This window comes from Thermobia domestica, chromosome 10 (assembly GCF_964235325.1).
Source record: "Thermobia domestica chromosome 10, izTheDome1.hap1.1, whole genome shotgun sequence".
In the NCBI taxonomy this organism is placed as follows: Eukaryota; Metazoa; Arthropoda; class Insecta; order Zygentoma; family Lepismatidae; genus Thermobia; species Thermobia domestica.
In genome coordinates, this window is record NC_137463.1 from 155,433,378 (window position 1) to 155,451,711 (window position 18,334).

The 18,334-nt window shown below is 34.8% G+C and overlaps 1 protein-coding gene across 5 annotated transcripts in view; it reads right to left on the bottom strand.

Moving 5' to 3' along the window:
* LOC145662786 (Ig-like and fibronectin type-III domain-containing protein 2) overlaps positions 1-18,334 on the bottom strand; it is a 1,216,055-nt gene that overhangs the window by 182,989 nt on the left and 1,014,732 nt on the right. For all 5 annotated transcript variants that reach the window (XM_081728668.1, XM_081728663.1, XM_081728665.1 and 2 more), the window contains 2 exons: positions 8,578-8,770; positions 2,284-2,530 (listed from right to left, as the gene is read on the bottom strand). In XM_081728668.1, the coding sequence (XP_081584794.1) occupies positions 2,284-2,530; positions 8,578-8,770 (440 nt within the window). The remainder of the gene's footprint in view (positions 1-2,283; positions 2,531-8,577; positions 8,771-18,334) is intronic.

An 18,334-nucleotide genomic window follows, 5' to 3' on the forward strand; every position in this document is an offset into this window, starting at 1 on the left:
AGACACCTAGGTTATCGATTGTAAAGCGCTCCCTGTTTTAGAGGCTAGCGCACGATTATAATACATTGTCAACGAGATGTAACATTTTTACCTCTGAGAGAAATTTTAGAACTCAGTTGATGAGAACTTGGTATATTGAGAGTTGAACTTTTTTGTGTGTTTTATTCTTTTATACTGAGAGTTGAACCTTTTTTGTTTTATTCTTTTATGCTTTTTTTGCCTTTATGTTGTACAGTTTCAGCTAATTGTCCTAGTGCTGTATGAAGCTTTGCGAATAAATAAATAAATGTAGTATTAAACTTGTGTTATTCTACACCTGAAAAAATTATAAGTAATTTTGAAGTATTTATATTTATACTCTGAGGAAAAAGATAGAATTGTCTTTATAAGAAAGAAAAAGAAGTATAGAAAAATGAAATGAAATTTTGAAGTTTTACGTCCCACGATAAGAAGTATAGATATAGTGCAAGATGAAATATTGAGGCAACATGAAACATTTCTCTTTTAAAGCAAGTATAGTTTCATTAAGGAAGTATACATGTCTGTCGGGTTACTAGGATAAGAATCGGATGAGGTTAACTCTCCGTTAGTGCGCCTCTGGTGCAGGTAAAACGGAAGTATTAAAAATAATTACGAAGTTTTATTTTTTTTTGGGGGGGGGTCGGGGGAATTCGCCCCGTAGATCTTTCTGCAGGTGCCCCCTGCTTTCTGAATGAAAGTTTAACAACTCATGCAAGTGAAGGTGATGTTCTACTATTTAATCCAAAAGTATACATTTACAAAATTTCATGACTTGTCTATTGAATGAAATATAGTAGATTCTCGCCTTTCTCCACACATATAAGAGAAAAGTTCTAAACTGTTGCGAGAAAACAGACCTTCACATTTTTTGTATTTAAAAAGAAATATAGAATGTTCTGCCTGTACGGTAAACGGCTCACAAAAACACACTATGTAATTTCCATTTACTTTTTGAAGTGGAGTTAAATGTCAGAAAATTATGAACATCAATGATGTGGTCTTGAATATTAAAATTCACAGACTATTATGTGCTACTGAACGCGATTTCTGTATATTAAGAAACATCCAACTATCAAGGTTTGCGCATGTATTTTAGTTATCTAAAAGAAAAGAGCCTATTTGTATCCGACATGCAGATTTCGTACAAGTTAATGATAAATTCATATTTTCTAAACAAATATCCTTGAATACGAAATTATGGCCAACGGTTTAAAAAAGTATAATATTAACATTTTAAATATAATCAGTAGTTTTTCCCCACTTATTGCTCTCAACCTTTTACACTATTTTTCAGTTCGACGGACGAAACAAGTGGAGACAGGTAGCGTAGAGAATTCTGATATACCACTAAAGATATCTTCAGCGAGAGTAATGTGCACAAGCGTGTATGTTCCAAATTATACTATGCATAGAGCCGTGTATGATACACACATTCTTCGAACCTATTCATTACCTGCCATCATTTATAAACTTTCAAATATGTAAAAATAAATAAATAAATAAACCTCGAGAAAATGTTAGCTTTATAGATGTTCAAGTTATAAAATTTTAAAATAAGCTATAGTAAGATTCACAATTCACATGAAATCATTATGCAGATCCCATCTGGTTAGAGTTCAAAGTAACATATAGTTCTCTTTAAAATATATCACTACTAATTATCTGTGGCAACATTAAGAATTGTTGCATTGAATCTATTTTCCACCCTATTTTCCAATTACATTTAAATTAACTTGTGTTTTTCTTAATTTGTATTCAATTGTTCTTCGAAATTGAAAACTTTCACAGTGTTAAATATGTTTAGTTTTAAATATGTAAAATGTGTGAAGAATTTTATAAACGTGCAATGACCAAAGTTTATAGAATTCAAAACCAACTGGTATTCTCGAGTTTGCAGTAATTATTTTATTGATTCTCAATATGCTTTACTGACCGTGCGATGTTCAGAAGAGAGTAGATAGATTATCCGTTTGTTGTTCTCCCAAATATTTTATTCGGAGAGCCATTCAAACATAACTGACTTATTTTACAGTAAGAACTTACTTCTCTGTATTAGTTGGAAGAAATGTTATTGGTTTGCAAGTAAATATCCATCTTCTACAAATTCAACTTTTAACATAAATTGATAAGATTAGAAAATTCTTAAATAGAAAGTCGGATTTTCTGCCTTATTATATAAATATTAATCTAATAATATTACGATATAGACAGTATTTAAGACGTAATGACTTTCTCATTAACAAATGCAAAACATAAACTTACGACTAATAGTTATTTTTCTGGAAGCCTGCATAGGAGTTCCGTATCCATTGTCTGCATAGCAAGAAATTTGATCCATATCTCTTGTTACGTTATGTATAACTGTGACCATGTGACGAGTAGTTTCTTGCCTTACTAATCTTCCTGAGATATATAGAGAAATGGTTGGCATTGGGGTCCCCATTGCAATGCAAAGAATAGTCATACTACTACCCTCCATTACAAGATTAATAGGATGAACTGTTGGAGGCTAAAATGAAAAGGAAAACGATTAGATATTTTAAAACCTAAATCAGAACCGAATAATATTTAAATTATTTTTATTAAACTTTCTTACGGAAACCTTCAAACACTTGCTTTTACTATATAACTTCGTTCCAGCGTAACATATCGAAAACGTAGTCTCTTAAATATCAACAAAATACATATAAAATAATCACAATACTTCAACAAACTAAAGTTTGTAAAACAATGAAAAGCAAACACAAAAGTAAACTTCATTTTCATTTAAAAATAAATAAATAAAAAGAACTTTCGTAGAAGATAACTTTAAGAACGTTCTATAATTAAAGTAATGTCCAATATAATACCTAAAAAAATATATGACACACATGTTGTATGGGAATAAGTGTATGGGGAGAATAGATGTATAGGGAATATTCCACATGGAGACTGGATATGCGAGTTTGACGCCTTGTTTCTTGACGTTAATATTTCCGATTTTTATCTGCCAATAGTTCTGACCTTTATGTGCTTGGAGGGGTTAAAGGAAATATATAGTAAGTTCATAGTTTCCAGCTTACCTTGAGCCTCAAGTATATTTAATTCTAGTAATATATTTAATTAAGTTATACTAATAAATATAACTTAAGACCAAATCAACTACGCCTATGCATCAGATAGGATCTGTACTATTGTAGTTTATGATCACCTGAACTAGCGCCTAGGTCTGAAGCAATGTTTGTCCGTATGATCCTCCTACGCCACCGCACCATTTTTCATGATTTCTGGTCCACAACTGGTTAACAACTCAACTTGGATTTTATCATGTTATTTTGCTTGAAACGCGTCTTCAAAGGGGAAGCGAGAATTCAAAATTTATGCTAAAAATTGAGTATCCCATGATACTCTCAACTTAAAAAGATGAAGCTTTATTCATACATTATTCATTTATAATAATGGTATGTCTCGTTGTTTTTCTAGAAATTTCCGTCTTAAGAAGAAGGCGGAGAAAGGCATCTTCTATGTATATTAAATTAACGTAACGATGTTGGCCCGTGAACTCTTCTAGCTGCGCCAGTTTTAGTTATGTTTGATATATGACCATACCTTGGTCTGCCTTATCGTTTTAGCAAATTTTTGGCCCAGGTGTGAAGGGTGAGGGGTATGACACGTAAAAACATGTTTGACGGCTAACTTCTTTTAGACTATTGCACTGATTTTGATGATTTTTGGTATACGAGAGGACCCTGGCTCAACTTAGGTTTTAGTACTTTTTTTTAGCAAGGGGAGGAGAAGGTATGACAGATTGACACGTAACAATAATCCAAAACAACCGATATTAGTGTCTAATAAACAGTTTTGGGGTTGCTGAGATTTTTAGCAACACTCACGACGTCGTTACAGTCCAAGTTTAGACTCATCGATATGAGCTGGGATGGAGTAGGAAGAGTTTGACATACAATACATTCGATATTACTGTTCCATTCATGAGATTGATACTATCGATGCGATTTAAGTCAAAACTCATGTCCCATGTATATAAGGGGAGGAAGAGGATCAAACACTTTACATAAACCTAATATCCCCGTGTGAAGAACGGGTATTTCACCTAGTGTCTATATATTAACACAAGTACATTTTTTTATTTTCAAATGAGAATACAGTTTGTGCGATGAACATTTACGCGTATGTAACAGACAGCAACACTACTGAACATTCTTTATTGTTAATCATAGAGTAAGAAAAGGAAGATCATAGGTTAAACATTACAAAAAACGTATAAGAGTTTAAAGAGTGATTCGCAAAACTATTTTTCAATAAAAGCAAGCACAGAGGAAAAACTGTCACTGTCAGTGGCCACTATGGGCTTTATCTCTTAGTTAGCTGTTTTCCTTTTCTAAGACAAAGGAAAAGTCGATTTTAAGGAAAAATAATGTGGCAGCCCTTTACGTCAAGTGCCAAGTAAAAGTCAAGTGTCAGAAAATTCGTAATGCAAACGCTATCTTCCTGAGAAATGAATTTTAAAAATCTCTACTTTCATATCAAGAAAATTCGTAATGCAAACGCTATCTTCCTGAGAAATGAATTTTAAAAATCTCTACTTTCATATCAAACAGAATAATAAACACTTTAAACATTTGCTTTATTTTAAGTCAGGATTGTGAGGCGAGTGCGAGTTGTTTCCTTTACCAAAATAACCAATTTTGTAGTTTTTCATTAAACATCTATAATAAGGAAACCAGCAAAGTAATGTATTTATCAGTGATAAACTGATATAGATATACGTATATGTAATTTGTAACGTATAATCTAAGCAATTTTTGTGAGGCAATTTATGAGCATTTTTCTTGTATTGTATGTATGTTCGTGCAGGTTGTTCTGCATTACTGAAAAGTGCTGCAATTAGTTGCATAAACGTAGTGTGTGTATAAAAATATCTATACATTGTTTAAAAGTACCTTCAAATGATTAATAAGGACTAATTTATCAATATTGCAACTTTCTCAACATAAACATACAGTTTGCGAAAACAAGTTTCTTTTCAATTAACGACTCGACTCGCCACGTTAATTTAAAACTTTAGAAATGAAACATCTGATGAACAACAAGCAGTCAGTTGATATAGTATGATGATTTAGGAGAAAGCGGGTATGTTCTGTACTTTGTCAATTTTAATTCATTTGTATTCGGTAAGAGAATTCAAACATGTTTATAGAGAGGTGTACTACAACAGAATTAAAATGCGTTTTAATAACCTCAATTATATTGGAAGTACAGTCGATCTATCAAGTGGTAGTACACCTGCAATAAGCATTATAACAGTTGAATCTCTAAGGGCGAGGATGTTCAAGGGTCCCGGAAGTTTCCTTATGAGAACGGTTGTAAAATTAGGAGAGAATCGAGTACATCAAAAATTAGATCAAGCAAATTAGATAATAATAAGAAGAAGAATCATAATAATTGAAGAATAACCTATTGCAACCTAGTGCTTGTCAATGTTTAAGCGCTTCAATGTTGAAGAGGGGTACAATTGTACCTAGGAAGTTTCGAGAAACTTTGTCACTCAGCTCAAATATTTGAGGGACGAAAAAGTCTCGACTTTTGGCTGTGATAGGTGCTAAAGAATAAACTACGTTATATATTAACTAGACATGCCATTGATCAAAAATTTCGAGGAGTTCAAATTATTTGTGACTCAACACTACGGTGCTAAGATGATCGAAATTCTGAAAAGATATCGTTTCCACCTCTTAAACCAGAAATAAGGGATTCCATTATCTTACTTAAGAAACAAGTTACCTTTTGTGCTCAGCATGCGTCAAGGATCAATTAGTGTCAAGTATCGCTCAATTGACTCTATGTTAATTCTGTTCTAAATATCGATGGTGTCAACGATTTTTTGTTACTTGCCGGGACGGTTCATCTATGATGAATCGGACCCATCTTTCTTAACGAAATATCTGGAAGTTGCCACTGAACGATTCAGAATCGTGAATTTTTGGGTAGAGCAGATTACAATTCTAATACGATAATATGATGCCGCACCAGCTCAATGGTTAATAATTTTGGAGATATTCGTACCCGAAGTTCACTTTCTCATGGCTTTGGACAGTCCTAGCTCTGAAACTATGCACTTCTCACCACAGGTCCGTATGAACATTTTTTCTCATTTTGATGTAGGGGATCACCTGTTTCATTTTGACGGTCATATATATAACATTTAAGTTTTATAATATATCAACCGATTAACATGTAAATTCTAATAATAATATAATTAAAAATAATTGGGAATTATATATAAATGTAGCCTAGGCGAAACAATGCTCTTCCCTCAGATCCGGCAGGGAGACCTATGTACAAGCAGTTGTTTGTGGTAAGATTCTCGAAAGAGTTTACGTGGATAAATGAGAAGTACTTTGTGCATAGAATATACAGATACTTATAAATTTAACAGAAACACCATAAAATATAACTTAACAGATTATTTTGCCGTTGGGAGACCTTTTGCCCTCAGAACAGCTCTCATGCGACGTGGAATGGAGGGATAAGATTGTGAATGGTATCAAGTGGAATGTTACACCACTGTTCAATATGTCATTCAAATCCGTGAATGGGAATGGAGAAATAAATCAGCTCCAGATTCGAGTCTCTAGAACTTACCACACACTGAAAACCAGGGTATTGCGGCTCACTGCAACAAAGAGTTGCCATCATATTTCACGGTTAGGCTTCGACACTGTAAATTTTATGCTTCTTTGGATATCCGCCACAGGTAAACACGGCCTGTGGTTTGAAATAAAATGAACGACGATTCATCCGACCATGTAACACGTTTGCAGCTATTAGCGGTCAATGTGACACTTAAAACATTATGGTCGTTTATCAGTGGTTTTGGCCGTGCATTCCACCTCTGTATGTACACTCATGTCCAAAATTATTGTCGCATATCTATAACTTTGTTCTTGTAAGAATATAATTTCATAATGGTTTTGAAGGGTACTTTTAATACTGATACTAAGCGTATAATCGGGAAATGTATATTTGTGGTAAATTTTATAGGAAAAGAGTTATAAATTCGAAAATTATAATGAGTAAAATAAAATGTTGCTAAATGGACAAGAAAATTTTATTTTCGTTTTATTGTTCTTATTTACTGCTCTTTTGACATGAAATTTGCCACATACATGTGTTTGCCGATTATACACATACTAACATTATAAGAAATAACGGGTGAATTCGTTATCAAATTATATTCCTAGAACAACATATTTATAAACATGCGACAATAATTTTGGATATGAGTGTACGTGTCATGTAAGGCACGGCAGACTGTGATTATCGACACAAGATGTATGAGGTTCTCGAGTTACTTCGTGTTTGCACCGCAATCAAATTGTGGTTCTGAGTGAAATCCGCTTCGTTGGGACTTATCAGTGATGGGTTTCTTCCGACCATTGTTTCCCTTTTCTGATGTGATTCTGCTCTGAACTTTGTAGGCTGTCATCACTTTGGACACTGTGCTTCGAGATACACCCAACACACTTGACATTGTTGTCCCGCTTGCATCACTTACTCGAGTGTCAGCAATTTGCCCTGTTTGAAAATCAGAGAGGTCGCTTATTTTACATTATCATTGTTTGCTCAGTTCATTGTACACTGTCGTTCTACTGCTCACCATATAATACGGACTTGCGAATTTGACTGAAATGTTAAACATTGTCTGCTTAAACAGTTTTCTGGATTTGTAACTTCAATTACATTGTGTTGTGGGACTTGTTTTAGGCAGACTTCTTAATTAAATAAATTTTGAATCCTTATATATATATATATATATATATATATATATATATATATATATATATATATATATATATATATATATATATATATATATATATATATATATATATATAGTTTTCGTATTGCTTGTGTGAATAATTATATTTGAAATGCGCACCTTTCTAAATCAAAATTTTACATCTTAAATTTCTAGATCTATTCATAAAGTACCTGGTGTAGATCTCACGCTCTTTCGTTTTATTATTATTATTAGTAGTAGTAGTACTTGCATTTAGATAAGCATGATTGAATCGGACTAAAATAGCAATGAACGCTATTTATAATTTATCGTGTTTAGTACTACTCTGTCACTTATGACAAAGACATCATAACTGGCATGTTTTCAAGTTAAAATGTTTTAGTGCAAAAGTAAACTATTGGTTGAGTTGAAATGGATATAAGATACATTAATAATACTTGGAAGAAGATAATAAGCTGATTATTTATCTTTGAAAGTTTAAGCATAAGTATTAATTTTACATGTAATAAAGGAATTCTATGTTTTTCATTTCCTAGCAGGGAGTGCAAAATAAACATTAAGCGTGTGTCAATTTAATTTTCATTTTAAGATGCCATAGTTAGGTACGTAGAAAAACAAAATTTACTCATATACAAACTTCGTAGTTAATGAGCGTATAGTTGACCACAATTATTATGTAGTAAACTATAGTTTTATAGTTTATTTGAAGCGCATCACAACAGACATAGAGCTAAGTTAAGTATATAAATACTTACCTCTACAAATGCAGGATAAGCAGGATCAGTCCACGCAATCAGTGTTTCTGAAGGTGAGCTTTCGCCTTTCTTAGATATAGCTGTCACAAAAACAATGTACTGCGTATTAGGACTTAGTTCATCTATCATATGTGACGTAACAGTGGTCTCTGTGATTTGATATTCTTCATCTGCTGTTGATTTATGGTGCAATCTATTGAGAAGAAATAAATGTAGTTAAAAGTTGAGTTCACATGAAATACATATGTATATGAAAAAAATGTGTTAACTGCCTTAGAAAAGAAACTCACCAAATTAGAAATATATCACTGGAGCAATTAAAAAATATATTTTAATAGTGAAAGAAAGTGATATTTTGTTGTTCTGATGTGCGAGATTTATAATCAAAACATTATTATGTATACTAGCGGTACGTTTTGTCTAAGCATCTTCTGCAACTGAATAATGTACTTGATGCATTTAGCTACATTGTGTTTGTATGTTTCTCGGAGTTCTACCGTTTCCTCCCACATACTCATTCTACCAACTCTTTTATAATCAATCACTTCATTACCAAGCTACCTAATTTAGCCTGTGGACATACAAATGGATGGAAAAAGAATATTTTCAACACATTTTGCCACTGTACTTTCAATTTACAAGTTTTGAAATTTTGTGGCTCAAGTCAACTATCACTATTATTGTGGCGAAAAAAAGTGTTATTTTGCCAGTGGACGCATTTTCTGAAAGAAGTTATCCAGTAGTTAAATAAAGTATCTTGCCTCTTTAAATCAATTTTCGAATCTAAAAATAATCTCATCTTGATATAAAAATTATCTTATCTTGTTTATTATGATTTAAACATGACTGCAAATTGTGATTTATTGGACTATCTGTGAGAAAAGCAATTCTTATAAACCTAGCAAGAAAGTTTGAACTTGGTTCATACTCAATCAAAGCGATTAGAGTCGAACACAACTCACGATGGTGGAGTCTTGGTGCATATAAGGCTTACAAATAATGACTTGTTCCATTTCATAAATGATTAATTACATATACTATTACCGAATTTCTCGAGAAAAAATCTTTATATAAATCCTACAGTGGACCCAAATAAAATTTAACTGGACAAAATTCTGTCTCGTCTTTCATTTTGTTGAATGGAATCTGTCAAGGCATGATACACTTTAACAATCACGCGTTTCATAATGAAATTACTGTCATCGACCTTTACATACTGGAAGTATTGGAAGTTGTGATTAGAAGAAACAAATCTTCTCTTTGTGGACACTTAACGTAAAAAACGAAAAGAAATTTTCAATACACATATCTACAGCAGATTGAATTGTGCTGAACAGAAATAGGCAAATATCTAAAACATTAATTTAACCTTTTGAACATTGGTGTAACAAGGTGTCCTAGGGAGACATTGCCCCTTAGTTCTGAAAATTGGAGAATCTTTTAGAAGGCCTTGTTGTAATGCTTATGTATATATATAATTCTGAGTCCCCTTTCACCGCACTCATTATAAGCTCTTCAAGTTATTTAGTTCTTCTAACACGAGACTGTCATGTAACAGTTCAGTGGAAATATATTACATCATAAATTTGCTTAAAATTGTATATTTTCTACATTCAGTTGTTACTATATAACAACCTAAAATCTCCTCTAACTATGAAAACTCAATTTTCTATTAATATTTTACTCGTGCAATTCTGAGCGAAAGTACATTATTCGTAAACGTTAACTATCATGTTTTCACAAGGAAGGAACATGAACCTGTCATTCGGACTCCCAAATCAAACTAGTCCATTCAATAAACATAACAGAGATATGTTCATGCACAAAAAATTAAGTGCCATGCTATGGACCACGAAGTAAGTCCCTGAGGCCCATTAACCCTGTTAGTATAAAGAAAGTCGTAGATTTGCAGTGAAATAGCTATGGCATCAACAATGTTTATTGAAAAGTCGTAGTTTATAGTTCATTCTCTTCAGCATGAAACAAGCCTTCCAGAGGTGCTAGGTATTGAGGTCCATAACGTACTTGAACAAGAAAAATTCCCTCCAGAAATCTTTCATATCAACTTTGGACTCCTCTGGAGTGACTCCGGGTAAAAGACGCAATCCAAATGTATCTCGAAAAATACTATAGAGTATAAGAAATGACTGTACCAAGTTTTGCATTGATAGACAGAATAGGTATGAGGGGAAAGCGTGTATTGTTATACAAACTTTTTCCTCACATCTATGCCGCTATATCATATCTATCCACACTTTCCAATGAACAGTGTTGATGCAATAGCTATTCCACAGCGAGTCTACGATTTTCTTTATACTAACAGAGCTAGTAGTCCCCAGGGACTTACTCCGTTGTCCATGGCACCTAACTTTTTGGGGCTTGACTTCATCGAGGGAGTCGAGGAAGTAAAAATATTCACCCGAGGAAGTAAAAATAATTACTTGAGGGAGTCGAAGGAGTAAAAATATTGTCTCGATGGAGTAAAAATAATCATTCAAGTTAGTCGAGGGAGTAAAAATACTCATTGGAGGGAGTAGAAATATTTACTCGAGGGAGTCCTGGGAGTAAAGATATTCACACAAGGGAGTCGAGGGAGTAAAGATATTCACTCGAGGGAGTCGAGGGAGTAAAGATATTCACTTGAGGGAGTCGAAGGAGTAAAAATACTCATTCAGGGGAGTCAAGAGAGTATAAAATATTTACTGGAGGGAGTCGAGGAAGTAAAAAGAATCACTCGAGAGAGTCAAGGAAGTAAAAATATTCAGTCGAGGGAGCCGAGGGAGTAAAAATATTCACTCGTGGGAATAAAAATAATCACTCGAGAGTTGAGGGAGTAAAAATATTCACTCGAAGACGTCGAGGGAATAAAAATAATCACTTGAGGGAGTAAAATATTCACTCGATGGAGTCAAGGGAGTAAAAATATTCACTCGAGAGAGTAGAGGGAGTAAAAATAATCACTCGAGAGAGTCGAGGGAGAAAAATATTCACTCGATGGAGTAAAAGTATTCACTCGAGGGAGTTGAGGGAGTAAAAATAATCACTCGAGGGTCGAGGGAGTAAAAATAATCACTTGAGGGAGTCGAGGGAGTAAAAATAATCACTCAAGGGAGTAAAAATAATCACTCGAGGGAGTCGATGGAGTAAAAATATTCACTCGAGGGAGTCGAGGGTGTAAAAATAATCACTCGAGCGTCGAGGGAGTAAAAATAATCACTTGAGGGAGTCGAGGGAGTAAAAATAAGCAGTCGAGGGAGTCGGGGGAGTAAAAATAATCACTCGAGGGAGTCGATGGAGTAAAAATATTCACTCGAGGCAATCAAGGAAGTAAAAATATTCACCCGAGGGAGTAAAAATAATCACTCGAGGGAGTCGAGGGAGTAAACATATTGTCGTGGCTAAAATTTTGACCAAACTTATTGCGGTGTTTTGCAAACACCCTGTACATCCACGACAAGTTTTCATCTACACACGTTACAAAAATTTAGTCAAACCCGTTGTTATACGAGTTTCACCAAGAATTATTCCTAATTTTTCTTCTTTTACGAATACTGTGGAATAAATCTATTTCTTAAAAAAACTTGGAAATCCGACAGATGTTAAGAAATATCTGGCTCCCTTTCGTTTTCGACATTCTTCTTAACCCTTACGACCAAATATGACGTGATAAGATTCTTTTTTCACCTTCTAAAATAACCTCTGTTTTACTCTGAATCATTTTGCCATGTACAACCATTGGTGCAATCTCCTGACCTTAACACTTGGGTTAGTCCATTCTCTATATGTCGCCATTACTCACCCTATCTGATACCAATTTTATTAATTCCTCTTAGAGTATTACTCCTAGTATTAAATAAGATTCTATATTTAGCGCTGACTCAATAAGTCTGTACAGCTGCTGACTCTGATCTTTCAGCTAAACCCTGGTGGTGACTATGTGACATCGCCTCTGGTGTAATGTTATGCAATATTAAGCGGTTGAAGTTGGAACTCATGTCTGTATTCTTTTTCTTTTTTTTTCTTCTATGCGTTATCTTTGTGAGGATGTGAAATTTGAAGACATCAAAGTCATTGAAATCGACACAAGCTTATCCTGCGTCTCATGAGATCATCCCCAGTCGATAAGAATTCACCAAGTGGTCCAAACCATTATCTCATCGGTAGCCAACCAAATTGTATAGAATCATCCGTAACTATTGCACCATTTGATATAATACTGACACACCTAAATTCAATCCACATAAAATATCGGAACTGAGATCTGTAGAGATCAATACCTACGACTTACGCGATGAGCACATAACTCGTGCTCTAGTCTCTCCCCTCCGCGGGAGACAGGCCTCTGCAATTCTTGCAGAGTTAAGATACTTTGTATTTTACTTAAAGCAGCCATGGACTATACTTGAATAATTTAGGAGGGCTTTGGTAGGAAACTGCCTCTTAACGTAGATCATGTGTTCGTAATATCGATTTCCATCTTAACGATACCGTCACCCTATCCTTGCATTCATCAATTTTGTGGTTGTGATCTAATTTTGTAAATGATTCAAGGGAGTCGCTTCCTCAATTGGCCTATTAATTGATGTGTAAATGAATAATTCTTAAGCCTTTTAATTTAATTAATTATATGGATAATGTTCTTTTGTTCAAACTCTTTGGTTATTCAATTACCATACATCCTCAATTGCTCATTTGCTTGAACACTCTCTTTCATGACTACGGCGCACTCATACATTGTTGTTTCGCCCGCCTCCTTTTTATGTAACTGGTGATAGCGGGATACGTTTGAACTCCCCTCCTTTGTTGTACGAGACCTGTGAGGTGTGTCCTATCGCCACCCGAGTGGTCCACTTCATTTCCATTAACTTATTATGTGTTCATTTATTATAAATGTTTAAACTCATCTCTAGCTCATCTCTAGCTTCATTAAGCTCAGGGATCTTGCATCATCTTAAACCATAATATCACTTCCTCTCGGACATGTAGAATGAAATTTGTCTTTCTTATCAGATCAAAACATATGCTAATCTTGAAGTTATCGGCTGTATTCTAGTGGAGGGTACTCCCCTAGCTAGTGGGAGTCTATCAATATCTCCAATCTTGGCGCTGGAGCGTTTTAAACCACGCATCATACCTCTTTAGGCGTCCAGGCATCGCAAGGTACCAAATCCACCATGTAAGCATAACCCAGCAGAGTCGAACCTATGGTCTTGGAACTCCTTGAAACCAGAAGAAGGAGAAAACCAGAAGTCCCAGCCCCACCAGCTTTAGATTAAAGTTGAGATGCAATCTACATTATTGGAACCAATGATGTACAATCAGCCCATTTTGGAGTTGGACAGAGCTCTCTTTCTCCGGAGTTATTTCTTGACATTTGGCTAATCTTACTGTATGAGACAGAAATGGAGTGGGTCGGTGGGTCAATTAGGTCAAGTTTTCTGAGTGGGTCAGTAGTCGTGGGTCAGCAGCATGTGACCCACTGTGACCCACCACCCATCGCGACTCACCGCGACTCACCACCCACCGTAATCCACTGCGACCGACCACCCACCATGACTCACTGCGACCGACCACCCACCGTGGCCCACTGCAACCCACCACCCAGAATGACCCACTGCGACCCGACAAAATAATGACTCCATTTTTCTAGCATATAGTTTCCGCAAAGGGAATGCCATCATTGTCTAGTACCTCAGTTTTGTGGCAACGTACACATTGATAAATTGGACTTCAGGTATCAAACAGAGACGATGAAAGTGCACATTACGAATCCACGTCACCATTGAGGACAAAGTTTCATCGTATTGCAGAATCGGGTTCAATGTGAACAAGATATCTAATATCTCAAGGGAGAAGACATGTTGCATTGTCATGGCAAAGAGGTTGTAAGCAGGAAATCCATTAAAGTACATCAGTTTTGTTTTATTTTTGTGGCTTATAAGTAAGTATTGAACATAACGCATATTGTTGTAGGGCTGGAAATACAATTAAAATTTCCATCGAGTCACCACCTGCGATCGTAATGTCATCCGCGAAAGTAAAGACAGTAAAGCTCTTGACACGTGTAGGACGAGGTGCCCGTTAATTTACTATTTCCCAGAGTAACGGGTTCAACGCAAGTGCAAATAATATTGTAGATAATGCACACCCTTGTCGAAGACCTCGATTCAGCACATTACACCAAGACAAGTGTTAATTTATCTGAAATTTAAAAGATGCACAAGTATACAGGTTGGTTATTACTCAGCAAAATTCAAGAACCCGTAGCAAGAAAAAGTTATCTAAATTGTCATAGGCTTTCCTATATATGTATTATCTAAAGCTTCCGCCTGCTGATGGAGATAATTAAAATACGCAAAGAACAGATAGTTTGCCTGATATTTTATGTACTATGAAGTATTTCCCGAAAAGGACTACAATATTAACGTATGATGGGTTTCAGACGCACTGTGAGAACTTTTATAAATAATTTAATGTTTGTAGAAAGTAAATAAATCGGTCGATAATTCTTAACAGTATGGTGAGCATCTTCCAGTATCAACACTAATACCGCCGTGTATTCACAATGTACGATCCTTCCAAATATAAATTAAAACGGGTGACACAGTTTTTAATATAAGACCAGTACTGTTTATAATACTGCATCAGATATCTAGGTCCTCTCGCGCGACGGAGCATCTTGTCAGGGGTTTCGAAAGCTCAAATACACCATGCTCAGATAAATCTTAAGTAAAAATTGATAAAAAAAATTGGAAGCGTATACTAGGTATATAATCCATGAGACGTGCCTGAGTAAACTCCGTATAATACCATGGAAATTTCTTTAACATATGGAAAGCGTCAGTGGTGATCGAACCATCTTCTCGAGCTAAGAGAACAATATGAGTGGAGTGATGTGGCCAAAATAAGTAATCTGCATGATAGAACGAAATGGTATATTTCGGAAAACAATGTTAAAAATCAGCAACGAATAAGGAGCCGAGAGATGAGTGAGATTCTATGTTTCAATTGACATTTATGGTGATTAATGTTGGAAAAGATGCTAAAGAAGATGCTTCCATGAATTGCATAACGCGCTATCAAGAATTTCATGTAATAAATGGTTATTTTGCCTGATCATATTTTCATGCCTTTGCATAAAACTGATCACCTTGGGTTTAAAAAGATCATCTCGCCACGAAACCAAGGATGAATAACACTTTTGCGTGAATTGCCAAAACAAAAAGTTGTGCAAAAATTCCTTCATCGTGCCCTCTGGTGACATAACAGTATTATTAGTTTCTCAATAAAACGGGCCATACGTAAGAAAAATCGCAAAAGACAGTTTAAAATTCACTATGATTGCTGACAGATAAAGTCACCGCATCACTACTGTAGCGCATGAACTTGATGTAATAAATATTTTCTCAATTCAACTTTTAGAAAGTGCTGTTACTTAGGTGAAAACATGGGGTGACTGGATACTATAAATGCGTCTCTCAACTGCATGTCTCGCAAACATTCTTTTGAAGCGTGACATGAGGAGTAGGAATCAGAGCAAAGCTTGGATCAGTGATGGCGTTATAAACCCCTGGTATAATAGAACAAAGTGACACAGGAGAGAGCACAATGGGGAGCACTGTTGCATAAAACTCCGCTTTGTCACTTTTCTACAAAAAAAAACTAAATGCGCATATAACAAAATAATCATATAACCTGGATAAAGGGACGATTGACTTTCCACCCAGAGTAGATATTGCTTTATCTTAACGAAGATATTTTTTAATCAGGATCGCTGAGTGCTCACAATTAACTTAAACATCATAATTAGTTATAAACTCCAAAAACGAAACAATGAGTTCTTGAAAACAAATTTCGTGACATATTGAATGCTGAAAAACTGTTGAAGAAGGGCCTTGTTGTGATCGAAACTAATAAGACGTATATTAATAGCTGGCATAAAAATGAACAGTACAAAACTGTGAAATACTAATTATAAGAGCGTATTAAGGCATAAATCCCATAGAGGGTACAAGAAATACTCCGAGGATAAACTCGGTAAAAAGTAAGTTGTATAATCACAATGAAAAAAAAGTAGTAGATAAATGAAAACACACACCAACATAACTTAAATTGCTAGCCGTAGCTAAATGTCGCGTTGGAACCGTAAAGGATTACACACACCACCTCAATCAAGGTAGTTTGGAGTCAGACTTTTCTCTGACTGAGATCGTAATTCACGCATTTCCTTTCTTTAATTTCTATCAATCTGGGATTCAAGGAATTCTTTTTTACGTAATCTTGATCGGGAAAGTTTCGATCGTTTCTGTTAAGAACTTAATTCCATTGACACTGCATTCAGGAGCTGTAAGGTGAGCTTCATTTTGAATGACAATGAAAGCTCTTGCTTAAAAATGGCTAAATGTTTATGTCAAACAGATATTTTAGTCTAAATGTTCATGGATAGAGGATTTGGCCTCTGTTGAAAATTGAATTTTGAAGTCAAAGTAATATACACACAAGGAAAAAGTAAACAAATATTTGAAATTATTTAAAACAATGTTTCAGAATTATTAAATTTCTTGATTCCCAAGATACTTTAAAGTAAACAGACTTTACGAAAGATGTTTCAAACTAAAAATCTATATTGATAAATGTATACTTGGAAGTTTCATTGTTAACACAATAAGAACATAGAAGGTCTTGGTATATCATACGAGGTTTTGTACATGTATTACAAAATAAAGATACAATTATATATTCCAAGCACTGCGGGAGCTAGGAGTGTCCGCTATGACTCAGTACTTTAGTTACCAATAACAATTTATAAAATCACTTCGGAATCTGTAGACAAAAATAAACAGATAAGTTGGTTACGCTACATCTGTAAGTGAATTCTGATCACATGCTTATAGCTATATGTTTTGATCGAATGATTAGAATACCTTTATTTAGTTATACAGGTATACTTTTCAGTGCACATTAAGCATATTCTTGGCCCAAGATGTTATAAAGCAGGTCAATTAAGCCAAGGTTTCTAACTCTTGGAGCGAGCTTTCTCCCTATCTAAAAGCATTTAAAATTTGGTCATGATTATTTCTGGAACTATTGTACGTAAAACGTAATTTTGGATAAGTATTTCAATGGCAAATCTCAAGAAAATGAGTAGTCAGTTTTATAGATATCCCGTTTCCTTATGCAGTTGATTTTGATCGATTAAATGTGACAATCATGCAATGAGACTCGTTGCTGCTAGCCCGAGCTTTTTTCTCCTATCTTTTGTCACGTTCATCTTTACTCAAGAAACGTGTCAAAGTTCTGCGTATATTTATATCACCGCCCGCTCGAGCCACTCGGTTTACTCTCGCTCTTTACAGAGGATGGAGCAGTCGGTTTTTATAATATACATATGAACACTTTTTGTTTTATGTTTTATGCTGGAGAATTCACCCACACTAGGTATAGCTGTAGGTTTTGGATCCACAAGTGCGGCTGCTAAAACAATCGACTGAAAGAAATGTATTTCTTTCATAAAACAACTCAATTGAATTTTGTTTAGTCTTTCTTTACTGTGTGTTACGGAGAGGCATGAGTTTGAAATACTAACAATTTGTTTTAGAAACATTCTGTCGCCTTCTGTGCTGTTTCTAATCCACCGAAGAATGAGCCATACTCTTGACTTGTTTCTTTTTATTATTATTTACTATTCTAAACGATTGTGTTCGTTATAATTTAGAGTGCGCGGACAAGTTTTGTTACACACGTCCCACGTTATGCC